A 15,605-nucleotide genomic window follows, 5' to 3' on the forward strand; every position below is an offset into this window, starting at 1 on the left:
CTTACTCGGGTTTTCGTGGAGTGCTTCAAAGTTTTAATATAAATGACATCTAAATATTTTAACTAAGAAATAAATTTTGATAAATTTTGATTAATTTTAAGTGTATAGTAATATATATAATGTATATAATGAGATTTTGATCTGCGAACTTCATTTCATGGGAGTGGGTGATTGCTATTTTTGCATTGTGATCTCATTTATTTGGTTTTTCTAGTCTGGTTATGTCTTTATATCATTCACTGATTAGAATTTACATTACTTTGGCTTCCTTCAGTCTATTTTCAACATTCAGAAGAATGTAGCTGGTGGCCTCTGTTGACTGAAGAATGGTAACAGTCATTACAATCATATGATTTTTGTCTTTGAGTCCATTCATGTAACATGATACATGCACTGATCTCTGTATGTGGAACCCTCCCAGCATCTCTGGACTAAAGCCAACCTCATCATCATAATGGTCTTTCTTATGAGCGTCTATACTCAAGTTAGTGAGCACTTTACTAAGAAATTTTGCAGTGCTTTAAGAAAACTGATCTAATTATGTGTGTTTATATGATTTTGTTAGCAGTTATCAGAGTAATATTAATACTGCCTTTAATAAAGAGTTTCATAGTGTTTCTTCACTTCCTACTTTATGAAAGAGTTTCAGAAGAATTACTTTTAGTTTTTTGGAGGTCTGGTAAAACTCACCAGTGAATCCAACTGGGACTGTACTTTTCTAGTCAGATTTATTTTTATTACTACTTTAATCTCACTGCTTGTAACAGAAGTGGTTAAATTATTTCATCACAGTTCAGTTTTGGTAGCTCAATTTTGATGAACATAGAAATGTATCATTCTTTTTAGATTTTTCCAATTTAGTAGAACACACACGTACATACATATGTATGTTGGTTTTGAGATGGGATCTCACTATGTAGACCAGGCTGGCCTGCCTCTGCCTCCCTCACAGCGCTGGGCTACAAGCATGTGTCAGCATAGCCAGTGAGCATACACTCCTAAAGCATTCCTTTCCCATCTCTAATTTTATTAAGTTGGGATACCTTTTTTGGTCATTTAGTCTGAGTTTATACATCTTGTTTATCCTTTCAAAGAACCAACTTTGTGTCAGTGATATTTTTTTTGGTACTATTTTTGGTTTTTGTTTCTCATTAATCTCTGGCCTTTAACTTTTTATTTATTTTTATGTGTATGGGGAGGTGGTGTAGAGAGCCTAGAAGATGCCAGGTGACCTCCTCTATTAACTTCCACCTTACTCCTTTGAGGCAAGGCCAATCACTTCTTAAACCTGAAGCTCATTTTTTTTTCAACCAGGCTTAGCAGCCAACAAACCATAGTGGTCCTCTTGTCCATGGTCCCCCCAGACCTGTAATTAATGTGCACATAGGAACATAAGTGAGTGCAGAGATCCAAACTCAGGGCTTCATGCCTGCACAGCAAGAGCTCTTAGCTCCTAAGCCATGTCTCCATGTTCTCAAGCATTTCTTTTTATCTACTGATTTTGGAGTTTTGTGGTTTTGGAGTTCTGATACAGGCTAGAGTTATTAGAGATGAAAAAGCCTCAGTGAGGAAATGCCTCAATGAGATCCAGCTAAGGCATTTTCTCAATTAGTGATGATCAATGTGGGAGGGCCCAGTCCATGGTGAGTGGTGCCATCCCTGGGAGGGTAGTCCCAGCCAGAAAGCAGAGTGGGCAAGCCATGGAGAGCAAGCCAGCCAGCAGCACAACTCTGTGGCCTCTGCATCAGGCCCAGCCTCTAGGTTCCTACCATGTTTGAGTTGCTGCTCTGACTTCCTCCAATAATGGACTAGGATCTAGAAGTGTAAGGCTAATAAACCCTGTCCTTCCTAACTTGCTTTTTGGTCATGGTGCTTTGTCACAGCAATAGAAACGCTAACTAAGATCAGGAGAGGAGGAGGGAGCAGGTTTTTCTTATTTCTCCAACCCTAAGATGTAGCATTAAATTATGAGGTCTTTCTAGTTTCTTAATGTAGGCACTAAGAGTTCCAATATTCTTTCTTAGGACTACTTTCATTCTATTCCATAGACTTTGGTACACTGTGCTTCATTTTCACTTGATTTGTTTGTCTGTTTGTTTTGAAACAGGGTTTCTCTGTGTAGCTTTGGAGCATATCCTGGAACTCGCTCTGCAGACCAAGCTAGCCTCAAACTCACAGAGATCTGCCTGTCTCTGGCTCCGGGGTGCTGGGATTAAAAGCATGTACCGCCATCACTCGGCTCACTCGATTTTTAAAATAGTTTTATTTCTTTTTGATAGCATGTTGTTAGAACTCTATAAGTTTGTATATATTCTACAGTCATTTTAACTGTTGTTTTGTAATTTTTCATTGTCATCAGATAGAATACAAGGAATTATTTCTATTCTCCAATAACTGTTCAGATTTCTTCTATTTTCTAATATAAAATTTTAGACAAAGTTCCATGGGCTGCTGAGAAGAATTTGTATTCTGCAGTTTTAAGAGAGAATGTTCTGTCAGTATTTGTTAAGTTCTTTTGATCAAGATACAGATGCTTCAATTTACTTTTTGACATGAACTCAAAATTGACGAAGAGGCCAGGCAGTAGTGTTGCACACCTTTAATCCCAGCACTCTGGAGGCAGAGACAGGCGGATCTCTGTGAGTTCAAGGCCAGCCTGACCTACAGAGTGAGTTCCAGGACAACCAGAGCTCACAGAAAAACCCTGTCTTGAAAAACAAAACAAACATGGAGTCAAACTGTGTCTTTGAACCTAGCAAAGCGTGTCTTATGAAAACAAGTGCACTTGTACTCAGCACAAGTATCAATGTGTAAAAATGTAATGTCTCCTTGTTGGATAAATCTCTCTTTTCTTTTGTGTTTTCAGGTTTTCTCATTTTTATTAGTTCTTTGAGAATTTTGTACAATGCATTTTTATTATAGCTACATACCCCTACTTCTCCCAGATCCATCCTTACCACCCAACTTGTATCCTCTTTTTCAAAACTCATCAAGTACAGTTTATGCTGTATATATACTCTAGGATGTGTGGCCTTTACTAGAGGATGGTCCACCTACCAAGGGCCATACCTTAAAGAAAAAAATAACTGTTCCTCTCCTAGCAGTAGCTATCAACTACCAACAGCTCCTTAGTCAGAGGTGGGACTTCATGCCCCTCTCTCCTCTCCATGTTGTAACTGGGCTTGCCTAGCCTACACAGGTCTTTTGAAGCTGTTCTAACCACTGTGAATTCACATGTGGAACTTCCCTCCTGTGTCCAGAAAATTCTGCTTCCATTTAGTCATCTACTGACTCTGGCTCTTACAATCTTTCTGTCCCCTCTTCCTAAATGATTCCTAAGCCTTGGGAGAAGGGGTTGCTATATGAATGTCTCAATCTCTTACTCTCTGCACCATGACCATTGTGGATCTCGGGTTTATCACTGTTGAGTACAAAAAGCATCTTCTCTGATAAGAGTTGACAGATGTACTAATTTATGGGTATAACAAGTCATCAGGAGTCAACTTAATACTATGTCCATTAGCAGAGTAGTAGTAATAGATTCTCTCCTAGGGTCTGTACCCTATCTAACCAAAGGTTCCTGTTCCTGATGATGATGCCATACCTGTGGAGCAGGCCTTAAATCCAATCAGGAATCTTTCTTTCTAAGGTTCACTCCATGACATTTCTGCGGCTACTGTACCAACAGGCATGTCTTGGCAGGTAGATCATCATCGTAGAACATGAAGTGAGCTTTATCTCTTCAGATTAGGCTATTCTTTCTCACTGGTGGCCATTATGCCAGGATTGTAACTTGGGGAGGTGCAAATTATATTGGTTTTTCGTGTTACCTATTGTTTTTGAGTTGAAACTTAAATTAGAAACTTGTTAGTTGTTACTGCTGATTGAAGGTTACCTTTCATTTTTCAATGGTACTGTCTGCAATTTAGGGGAAGGACTAGGTGGCAGCATGGTTGAGGTATCACTTTCCTCTGTTAAAAGACTGTTCAAGGTAGCCAGGCAGTAGTGGCACACGCCTTTATTCCCAGCACCAGGGAGGTAGAGGCAGGTGGATCTCTGTGAGTTTCAGCCCAACCTGGTCTACAGAATGAGTTCCAAGACAGCCAAGACTACAAAGAAAAACCCTGTATTGAAAAACAAAGATTTTTCAAGGCATCAAACTCTACAAACTACAAAAGTAGACACTACCCAGGGGGTAGACTTGCCCTGACTGTTGAGCTCCATCGGGCCATCTCCCACATTTCTTTTCTAGTTCCCAGAAGGCTGTCTTGTGCTAGCAGTTTATCTGAGTCTCCATCCTATGTGCTCTGTATCTAAGGACTCTAGATCAGTACCTGGGTCTGAATCTTGTTTTGGCTCTGACTTCTGGATCTAGATCAGGTTCTAGTTCTGGCTTTGGTATGATAACCAGAAATCTCTGCAAGTGAGTGCCTACCTTTTGGAATGCGTTTCTAGTATTCCTACACTGAATAAATATTTGGTTTGCTGTTAGGTTTAGCTAGTCTTGGTTCAGTTAGGAGTGTGTAAATTTAGTCATGGAGATAATAAGTAGTGCCAATTTATGGATGAAATAGCTGAGTTAACCCGAATTCCAGTAAGTATCATACAGTTTCTGACTTCAGAGGTGTGTTTCCAAGATTAATCTTAAAATAATTATTTTGACAAATAAGTCAAACAAAAACACACATTATGTCATTTATATGAAATTCTGGTATGTTGATTCATGTCTGTAATTCTAGATCTCAGGAAACTGAAGTAGTAGCATCACCATGAAGTTGTGGCCTACCAGCAAAGGTTTGATGGGCTCCAGTGGAGGCATCTGTATCCTGTGGTGGCTATATGGCTTCTCCCTGACTCTGCCTACTCTCTCTCTCTACATCTCTGTTCAGATTTCCCACCTGCCTTTTCTCTGTTAAGCCACTGGCCAAAAGCAGCTTTATTCATTAACCAATAAAAATAACACATATAGAAAAGGACTTCCCACACCATTTCCCCTTTTCTGTTTAAATAAAAAGGAAAGTTTTAATTTTAACATGGTAAAATTACATATAACAAAACAGGTATCAAGCAAGAATTATAGTTACAATATTTATATCTACTTTACCTTCTTTCCTAACTAAAGAAAACTGTAACTATAAATAGCTAGTCTTCAACTCCATCAAAGAACCCAGAAGGATATAATATTACCTAAGTTAACAGGAAGTGCATTGTAAGCATTTCTTGCAAAACTCTAGAATTGAAACATCTCGCTGCCTGGGCAGTCACCCAAAGTTCTTCTGCAACACTGGCGCATCCGATTTTCAGCCGACAGGCTCACAATATCCATCAGACTTTTCCATGAAGCAGGAAATCTCAGAGTCAGTTCCGCCTGTATTGGCTGTTTGTCAGTCACTCTCTTCTGTGTCTTGAATGTCTGGAAGACTCTCTCATGGAGCTGGAACCCAAAGGACGATCTCACCTTTAGGTAAGTTCAGCAGTCATTTTTCTGTGGGTCCTGCATGTCCAGTTCATACAGTACAACATCAAGCAGTCCAAGCAAGAGCAGTTTCTTGTCCAAATGGCTAGCAAATTCCTAATGCCTATCTTTCTCTTGAACTAGATTTGTGCTGCCAGGAGCAGATGTGTCTCATTGTCGTGAAAAGTCTTAAATTCTTAAAACATAAAATATCATATTCCATGGGTCTTTGAAAGGTTTGAAAATTATCTAACTGAAATATATCTTTATATATCTAGAAAACCTAACTAATATTGACTACAAACTTGACTATTACAGATGACTATCTATTAACCTGTATTTATTAATTATACATTACATTTTTAAATGAGCTGCACAAACATAATACTTTAATCAAGAACAGAAATATACATGTAACAAAAATGACCTTAAATTTGTATCAATAGACCAAGATCCATACCAATGCAAAGTATTTATCTCTATAGCATATCCCCCCTTAAATATAAAAAAAACTTATAAATAATATTTGAGAATTTGGGTGTAGTTCTCTCCAAACTGCTTCCTGTTTTCTGTTCGACAAAGTAATTTCTGGGGGTGTTCATGGTGACCTTTCAAGGGTGGAGTCTTGCTCCATCAAAGCACACTAGTCTGGAAGGAATCCACAGGTTTTCATCTTCTGTGAAAATAAAAGTAGAACCTCCTTTTCCAAAGCAACATATCCTTAGACCCATATTTTGAAGTTAAGATACCTTTAAAATATATATGTTGGTTTACCGTAACAGCCCATACAATGAAATGTCTCTCTGACTTAGCTCCTTCACAGTCAAAAAATTAAAGAAAACATAATAGTTATACATAATCCAGACTCTATACGCCATCTGTACATGGCTTACTTTTCTTAACTCGTTTAATCTAAGACTGTTTGTACTCTTTTATATTACTTTTACTGTCTCTTTGAAGACTTTACTTCTTTTTTTATAACTGTCTATATTCTTTTCCTCTTTCTCCCAAGCCTACATACATTTTTAAACACATTGTATCTCGTTTAGAGGTCTTTTATGTCTGAATCTGTCCTATTGTGTATCTGAAATCCTTTTCTGACCAGGACCACTTCTTAAACTGCTAAGCAGCATGCCTAGGACTAATGCTGCTTTGCCTTTTGGCTGTCCAGTCCAAAATGGCAGAGGTCTGTTTACCACCTCTGCAAGCCGCACACAGCACCCCAGCTCCCAGGGACTTAGTGGTTCTATGTTGCGCCACTAAACAATTTGTAACATGCTACTGACAGACCCCATTTAAGTGCAGGACCTCCCAAAAGAGCTAGAGTTCGTTCTGCCAGCACAAACCAGGAAGCCGTTTTTTAAAGAGGCCGTGCAGTTTTTGCTACTAAAGCTGAGTCAGGAAACCTTGTAAAGTAGCCATGTCTCTGCTTGCCACCAGCAAACAGAGCCTATATGAAAAACAATGTGGCTAAACTTTGTTTTTTGTGTCTAGAATTCCTTTCCAAGTTCTCTCAGGTTTTATGTGGGTTTAGCTGGCACACATTGGCATGCCAATCTGTAGACTCAAAAAAAAAAAAAAAAAGGGAAAGGGGAAGGAAGGAAGGAAGGAAGGAAGGAAGGAAGGAAGGAAGGAAGGAAGGAAGGAAGGAAGGAAGGAAGGAAGGAAGGAAGGAAGGAAGGAAGGAAAGAAAGAAACAGCGAGAACAGGATAAGATGAGAACTATCGAAACTAAAAACTACAATGGACAGTAAAAGAGGACACCAATCAGTGGATGCCTAGAAACAGACAAGGTTGATGGACTAGAAATGGTATAAGAAAAATTTCTAGAGGTAACAGATATGTTTATATCTTAAGTATAGTAGTATTATACACCCGTAACTGTTAAAAGACGAATAAAAGACAATGCTAAGGAAATGAACTGTCAAGCTACACACAAAAAGAAACCAAAAAAGGATTTATGCACAAGATATATAAGCAACCTCCAAAGTTCAATACTCAAAGAGAAGCAATGTTGTTTTTTAAAAATGGGTAAAATAATTCATTAAAAAACTAAATAAGGCTGAGGAGAGGTGTGACTCAGTGTTAGAAGACTTGCCTAGCATATGTGAGACCCTGAATTCCATCTCTAGGACCCTCCCTGACCATCCCCCAAAAGGTCCTAAATGAACAGCTAATAAGTGAGCAGAAGGGGAATGCTTAATATCATTAGTGACCCATGAATTATAAATTAAAAATACTTCATACTAACAATAATTAATAAATTTAAATGTGTGTCAGGACATCGTATAAGGCTGTAAAGCAACAACTTTTATAATTTCATATAAAGTATCCCTGCCTTAAAGTACAATTACATATTAAATATTTATCAAAAATAAATGAAAATATGAATTATCCTTTAATCTTAGAGGACTATTATGTAAGATTTATTCATAATTACACAAACGGAAAAAGAAAAACCACATGTACATAAAAAGGAGAATAAACAAATTGTTGTATACGCGTAATAATAAAGCAGCATCTCAAAATACAGAGAAATGCTAAAGCACATGAAAACACAGATAACTAATAAAAACTTTCCAAGCATAAAGGTACATTAAGTACAGAAACTAGGCTCCCATGAATTCTACTGCATTGTTTACCCACCTACTTTATCACACCTTCCAGGACATAGACATTATAAATTTACCTATTATACCCTAAGCGTAGACACTGAACGTGTATAATGAATATGATCCTTTGTAATGATAGTAATACTTACCAATGAAAAAGAGTACGGCTCTGGCCATAACACCTTCTACATAGACTATTTTAACACAGCAAACCAAGCCAGCGCGGCTTAGCCAGTAAAGGCGCTTGCAAAATTCAGGTGTTAGAAGGAGAGACCTGACTCCCATAATTCACCATCACATCTCCACATGCACATATGCACTCACATTCTACATTCACATTCCACACACATACATAAACAAACAAGAAATGTAATTTTTAAAAGATTACAAGGACAATAATGTAACAAACTATGTTGACTTTTCTCAAAAGGGCCCTCAGTCAAAGTTCAACTTACTAATATTCCTAAATACTTTCAGAATGATTTGAGTATAACATAACTTTGGGTCAGACCAGGACAAGTACAAGCATTCCAGTCAATTCTTGTCTAATATTTTCCTCGTGAGTTTTTTTTAAAGAACAAAACAAAACTTAATTTTGCATCCTTATTAATATATAAAAATAAATTAGAATTTAAATTTTCAACAGGAAGAAGTAAAAATGTCTCATCAAATCCCACATTGTTTTAATCTATAAAATAAAAATTTAATAGACCAAAAAGAAAATGTAGCTCACAATCCCGAAAACAAAATCCTCAACGGGTTCTAACTAATACCAACTGAGCAAGTAAGTGCCCATCTATTCTGACTTTTAAACAGTCTCAGATGCTACATGTAATCTTACCTGGGGAGGATAGTTGCTCTCTGAAGACCATCTGGAAGACTGGTCATTTGGTTTATCCACTAAAATGTTCCTGGAATAAAGAAAAGAAAAAAGAAGCAATTAGTTAAAATAGTAAGTGAAAATCAATGGGCAAAAAAGGAATAACCCAGTATTATCAAACTACTGAAACTAGCACAAAGTTATTCAGTGTTTGTAGTTTGAATGAGAACAGCATAGAAACCGTAAAAAGAAATACAAATGGGCTGCAGAGATGGCTCATCTTAGGTTAAGAGCACTGGCTCCTCTTCCAGGGGTCCTGAGTCCAATTTCCAGCAATCACATGGTAAACCACAACCATCTATAGCATAATTCTGTTGCCTTCTTCTGGCATAAAGTTGACAGAGCACTCACATATATAAAATGAATAAATAATTTTTAAAAAAAAAAGTAGTACAGAAAGCCTCTAGTAAATTCAAGATTTAAAAAAAAAAAAAAACAAAAAAACAAAAAAAAAAAAAAACATTGAAAAGAATACTTGGCCAAGAAGGAGCCAACCAAGAAGTATGAAAGAAGCTGGAAAAGAATAGGAACAAAGCAGTAGTATGTGCTTATAACAGAAGTATAAAATAATACCCAGAGTCCACACCACTACAAATAAGCCTAATATAACTATAAGAAAAACATCACACAAACTCAATCTGAAAAACTTTCAGTAAAATACATGACTAGGATTCTTTCAAACACTGTTAAGTGGGTAAAAATAAAAAAAAAAAAAAAAAAGCAGGGATGGAGAGATGGCTCAGTGATTAAAAGTCCTTGCAGAGGACTAGTATTCAATTGTTTGTCAGCACTCACACACGGAAGATTACAACCATCCATGACCCCAGCTCAGGGGACCTCACGTGCTCTTCTGACCTCCACAGGCACTAGACACACATGTAGTACATACATGTGACCAAAACACTTATACATAAAACAAAATACACATATCTTTAAAAATTTAGAAAACAACAAACAAAATAACACCAACAAAAAAGGAAGACTGTATCCTTCCTTTTTTGTCATGTATCAAGAAGTGAAAGGAAACAAGGCAACTAAATGGCAATGCTGTGTCTTGAATGCGACCCTACATGAGCAAGAAACATTTCTGGGGAAAGTAGTGAGATCCAAAAACAATGTAAAGTTTAGTTAATAGTAACATATCAATGTTTGTATCTTTTCTGTGACAAATTTACCATGGAAATACTAAACGTTAACAGTAGAAAAACGTTAGCTTAAGGGAAAAAATCTTTGCAGCTTTTCTGTAGTTTGTAATTATTCTAAAATGAAAATATATTTTTAGAATATTAGCTGTATATCTACAGAGTGCTTAATAAATGAGTGAATGAATTATATAATTATTTAACTACTACCAAAAATGATAGATTTATTATAACAAGTAGATGAGTAAATAGCTTTTTTAAAAAAAGATTTATTTTTTTATTTTGGCTTTTCAAGGCAGAGTTCCTCTGTAGCTTTGGAGCTTGCCCTGGAACTAGCTCTTGTAGTCCAGGCTGGCCTTGAACTCACAGAGATCCGCCTGTCTCTGCCTCCAGAGTTCTGTAATTAAAGGCGTGAGTCACCACCACCCAGCTAAAGATTTATTTTTAACTTGTGTCTGGGTGCTTGCCTGCATGTTTGCATGCACACAATGTGCATGTCTGGTGCTCACAGAGAACAGACCACAGAACTAGAGTTACAGACGGTTGTTAGCCATGATGTGGGTGCTAAGAACCAAACTCAGGTCCATCGTAAAATAAACAAGTGCTCTTTAACCACTGAGCCATTTCTCTAGCCCCATGTGAAGAAATTTTTAAAAGAAGACCATAAAAAAAGAACTACTTTCATTTACATATTCCACAAAGATTAAGGCAAATATAGAATTCAAAATTAATTAAAAAGAAATCAATGAGAACAAACAAAATATAAAAATACAAAACAAAATACAAAAGGTAAATAAAAATATAAACATTTAATTACTTAAATCTAAAAAATCACATAATAACAGGCAAAATCTCAAACACATAAAGCCAGTATTAATCCAAACACTGGGGATTCAAAACATGCATCTGCCCTTAACAACTGGGGCCATATCATCAAAGACATATATTTCTGAATTAAAACATCAACTGCTAGCTAAAGCTAGCAAATTGATACTCTGTTTTGCTGGTAGGTATGTAAATTAATTTTCAGGAAACAATTCTAACATACTCTACAACAAAAACAATAAAAATATGCATAGTTGTAAAATGAAAATGACGAAAACAGCCAGGATAATATGGGTCTAAAAATCTGGCTTGTATAAACTATCCTCTTTTAAAGTATATATTTAGAAACTGAACACAGAAAAATGGATCTGCCTAAATATATACACCTAAATAAGGATTTAAAGTCATGGAATCTAACTACTTCTTAGAACTTAACCTACAAAATTATCTAGAAGGTATCAATCATTCACAATAATCATAACACAATTTAAAGCAATTTGTAAGAAGCCTAACAATTGAGATTAGGTAAAATATGACATGTTTATGTTACACAACACCGAGTAAAATTATATACAAAAAACTGATTTTAATTAATCATCAGAAAATGTTCACTACATAATAGTAAGTAAAGGGCAAACATTGTTTATACATGTAAGAAATCAAGTATTATAAGAAAACAGCATTCATATATGAAGCTGTCACATCTTTCATTCAGGGTAGCATGCATCATCTTCATCCTACACAACAGCACACAGGAAACAAGTTTATCTCAAGAAAGAGGAAGACAGTAGTTACCAGGGCCTGTGGGAACTGTGGAGAAAGGAAGGATGGAGAAGGCATAGTTAACAGGTACAGGGATGTAGTTTGTTAGGAAGAATACCTTCTAATATTCAATAAAGCAAAGTAGAACAACTACCAAGATTACAAGATTTAATATTGAAAGTCATTAGAAATTTGGATGTTTCCAACAACAAAAAATGGCAGCTGTCTGAGCTGCCAGGCAAAGCAATTCCTATGATCTAAGCATTACACAGAGCATACTTGTATTGAAGCACACCGAATTCCACAAATACGGACAGTGACTGTTAGCTGGCTGGTTTTGAAAAGAGAAAACTCAAGCTCTGTAGCCTAGGTTGAGCTTTAATTTCTAGTAATTTTTCTACATAAGCCTTCCAACTGCTACGATCACAGCCATGAGCCACTATGTCCCCCAAATATATTTTCAACACAAGGAGTGAAATAACCATACTCACAAAGAAAGATATGCACATTTTCTCACATATGCAGAATTTAGAATTTTAAAAGGGATGATAGTAGAAGAGGATAATTTGGTAAGGACGAAAGGATGGACACAGTGTCCCCTTCTCATTCAAATGATAACAAGATAAACAAGCAGGGCTCTAAATAAGATAATCGTACACTGCTGCAAGTTGTTGTGGAATAATCTCTTTGTATACCGTGAAGATATGTCTTTTCAAGGCACCTTCTGAGCGGTTTAATAAAAGCTAAAAGGCCATTAGCTAAGCAGGAGGTATAGGCAGGAGAGCCAGACAGGCGAACACTCTGGGAAGAAAAGAAGGGTAGAGTCCCCAGCAGATGAGACAGAACAGACATGCAAGAAGAAAAGTAAAAGTCACAAGTCACGTGGCAACATATAGATGATTAGAAATGGGTTCATTTAAGTTATAGGAGCTAGTTAGAAACAAGTCTAAGCCATCGGCAGAGCTTTCATAATTAATAAGAAGTCTCCGTGCATTTATTTAGGAGCAGGCTGGCGGGACAGAAATAACTGCCTGCAACAAATGTTAAAAAAAAAAATAGAGTTCTCAAATGGAGTATAAAACTTAACATACACACACTCCTCTGGAAAAATGCTAATTACATTAATTAGAAGAAGCTACTTATATAAAAAGAAAAGTCTATTCTTTACAAAGGAATGAATAAAATCAAATCCTGGCAACAGCAAACAATCTGAGAACTGGATAAAGTCAGAAAATGTCCTTCATGGGCTCTAAGGGAACTGGACCATATTCACATGCTGATCCTGGGTGTCTAATAGTCTCTAATTCTGTGAAAGACAGACCCAGAAAAGGACATGCAAGGAACAGGGGGAAAGGGGGCTCTGCAAAGCAAAAAGAATGAGAACTCAGTGGGCAGAGGTCTGAGTGACACAGCCTTCAAATCACATAACTGTAAATACTAATAGAGTCCTCTTCAGAAAACAAAGACATAAAGACAAATCAAGGGGAAGGGGGAAAAATGTTGTACTATCTCCATAAAAGTAAAAGTGACAGTCTGTAAAAATACCTTGTGTCTTAAAGGCAGGGCCTTGAATGCCAGAGCTCAAAGCTACACTTACCCATCCCTTCCTCCTCCAGTTCTTCCTTTTCTACCAGGAGAAAACAAAGAACAAAGGAAAGCCTACCAGAAAATACTGGAGGAAAAATAATATTCTAACATAATAAAAACTTCAGAGCAATCAAGCAAATCGAAGATGAAAATGTTCCTCAGTATTTTGAAATAACCTAAAAGAAATTAAGAAAACGGCAGCAAACCTGGGGCTGGAGGGGTTGCTCAACCATCAACAGCAGGCTTCTCTCGAGGACCTGGGCCAATTCCACCCACATAAGCAGCTCATGACTATATCTAAACTCCAGTCCTCTTCTAGACTCCACAAGCACTACACAACAGTAGTGCACCAACATACATGCAGGCAAAACACCCATATACACAAAATAAAGAATAAATTTTAAAAAGGAAGTAAAAATTGGAACAAAGGGTATGGCTAGACATCAGAAACAGCCAGTAAAATAAGAGTCCCAAATGAGGGAGAAAACTTGTTTCTTGGTTTTATTTTTAGAAGAAAAAAAAAGCAAACAAAACTAAATTATAAAAATGTATCCCCAAAAGTATCCCTTCAAAAAAAAGGCCCAGAAAAGTCAGGTGATGATGATGCATGCCTTTAATCCCAGCATTTAGGAAGCAAGGACAGAACAATCTCTGTGAGTTTCCAGTCAGTCTAGTTTACAAAGCAAGTTCCAGCGCTCTTACACAGAGAAATCCCGTCTCAAACAAACAAAACAAAAAGTCCAGAAAAAGCATGTTAGAAAGTAATCAAAGATATGCAAAAAAGCAAAGCAGTAAATAGGTCAAGTCATGCTTCAAGCAAATCTTTCTAAATAATCTTCAATCCACAGTAAAAGAATAAGCAGCATGCTAGAGAAACATACCAAGAAACACAGGTTTTTGGTTTATTTGTTTGTAGCTCTGGCTGCCATGGAAATCACAATGTAGACCAGGCTACCTTAAAAATAAGATATCCACCTGCCTCTGCCTCCCAAGCCCAGGGAATAAAGGAATAAAGGAATGCACAAATCATGCTCTGCTTGTCTTTGTTGTTTCTTTTAATGTCCTTGAGCATTCAAATAAAAATATCAAGACATTTATAAGAAACAGAACTAAACCAACCATGAGGATTTGGCATAACAGAATGCAAATGTACACTGCAAAAATGTAGACAGCACACCTTTAATCCCAGCACTTGGGAGGCAGAGACAGGTGGATCTCTGTGAGTTCGAGGACAGCCTGGTCTACAAGAGCTAGTTCCAGGACAGACTCCAAAGCAACACAGAGAAACCCTATCTTGAAAAACAAAAATAAACAAAAAAATTTAGAGAGGATTCTATCTTGGTGTCACAGGCCTTTAATCCTACCTAGCACTTGGGAGGAAGAGGCAGGCCAACCTCTGTGAATTCTAGGCCATCATGATCTACAAGTTCCAGGATACCCAAAGCTACAAAGAGAGAAAAGAGACTCTGTTTCAAAACAAACAAATGCAGGCAGCATATTTCTAGCTAAATTTAAAAAAAATACAAAATGAAAAAAGAAAAGAAAAAAAGGAAATGGGAGGTGGAAAGGAAAAGGTGGATGCTAGATATTCCTGTTGAGTATCTCAAATACTAGCTGGAAGTTACGTTGGTCACTTAAAATCAGCTATCAGGTGGGAAAAAATTGTAGAGGTTCTTTGTTAACTCCTTAGGATGGCCTGTTATAGAAAAGGAACTGGACTGAACGCTACCAATGAACACACAATTAGAAAGCATGCTAATACTGAACAGAGTACCAAACACACATCTGTACTCCTAATATTTAAGAAGAAGCCAACACTGGAATATTACAAACTTGGGGCCAGCCTGGGCTATACAAGGAGATTATGACTGGAAGGAGAGATGAGAGGAGAGAAGAGAAGAGAGAAAAATAAGGGAGTAGACGGGAGGAAGAGCCTTAAAAAAACTTTTAAGTTTGAATACACAGCATATTAGAACCAGATTAAGGTAATACAGAATTTATAATTATCAGATAAGAAATGTTTTAAAATAACTATAGTTATAGTTACTTAAGAGTTCTAAAGGAATAGATAAATAATAAATAGGATAGGTAGGTAGCATTAAAGAAGGAATCTGAGTTTGAAAATCTCCTAATAAAAAACCCCAAACTGAAAAGAAGAAAAAGGAGTGAAGGTGTCCAAAGGCGGTAAGACATAAAAGGGCTATGACTTACAAATAGCTGCAATAAAAGACAGGAACAGGAATAGTAGAAATATTTAAGGCAATACAGTGACAGAAATTCCAGAAGTCATAACAGACATCAAACCACTTATCCAGGAAGATGAGACAAAACCAATGGAAAGA

The 15,605-nt window shown here is 36.8% G+C and overlaps 1 protein-coding gene across 2 annotated transcripts in view; it reads right to left on the reverse strand.

The window, feature by feature from the left end:
• Mkln1 (muskelin 1) overlaps nucleotides 1-15,605 on the reverse strand; it is a 122,668-nt gene that overhangs the window by 83,031 nt on the left and 24,032 nt on the right. For both annotated transcript variants that reach the window (XM_057762666.1, XM_057762674.1), the window contains one exon: nucleotides 8,909-8,978. In XM_057762666.1, the coding sequence (XP_057618649.1) occupies nucleotides 8,909-8,978 (70 nt within the window). The remainder of the gene's footprint in view (nucleotides 1-8,908; nucleotides 8,979-15,605) is intronic.

The sequence above is a fragment of the Chionomys nivalis genome, chromosome 1 (genome assembly GCF_950005125.1).
Source record: "Chionomys nivalis chromosome 1, mChiNiv1.1, whole genome shotgun sequence".
Taxonomy (NCBI): domain Eukaryota; kingdom Metazoa; phylum Chordata; class Mammalia; order Rodentia; family Cricetidae; genus Chionomys; species Chionomys nivalis.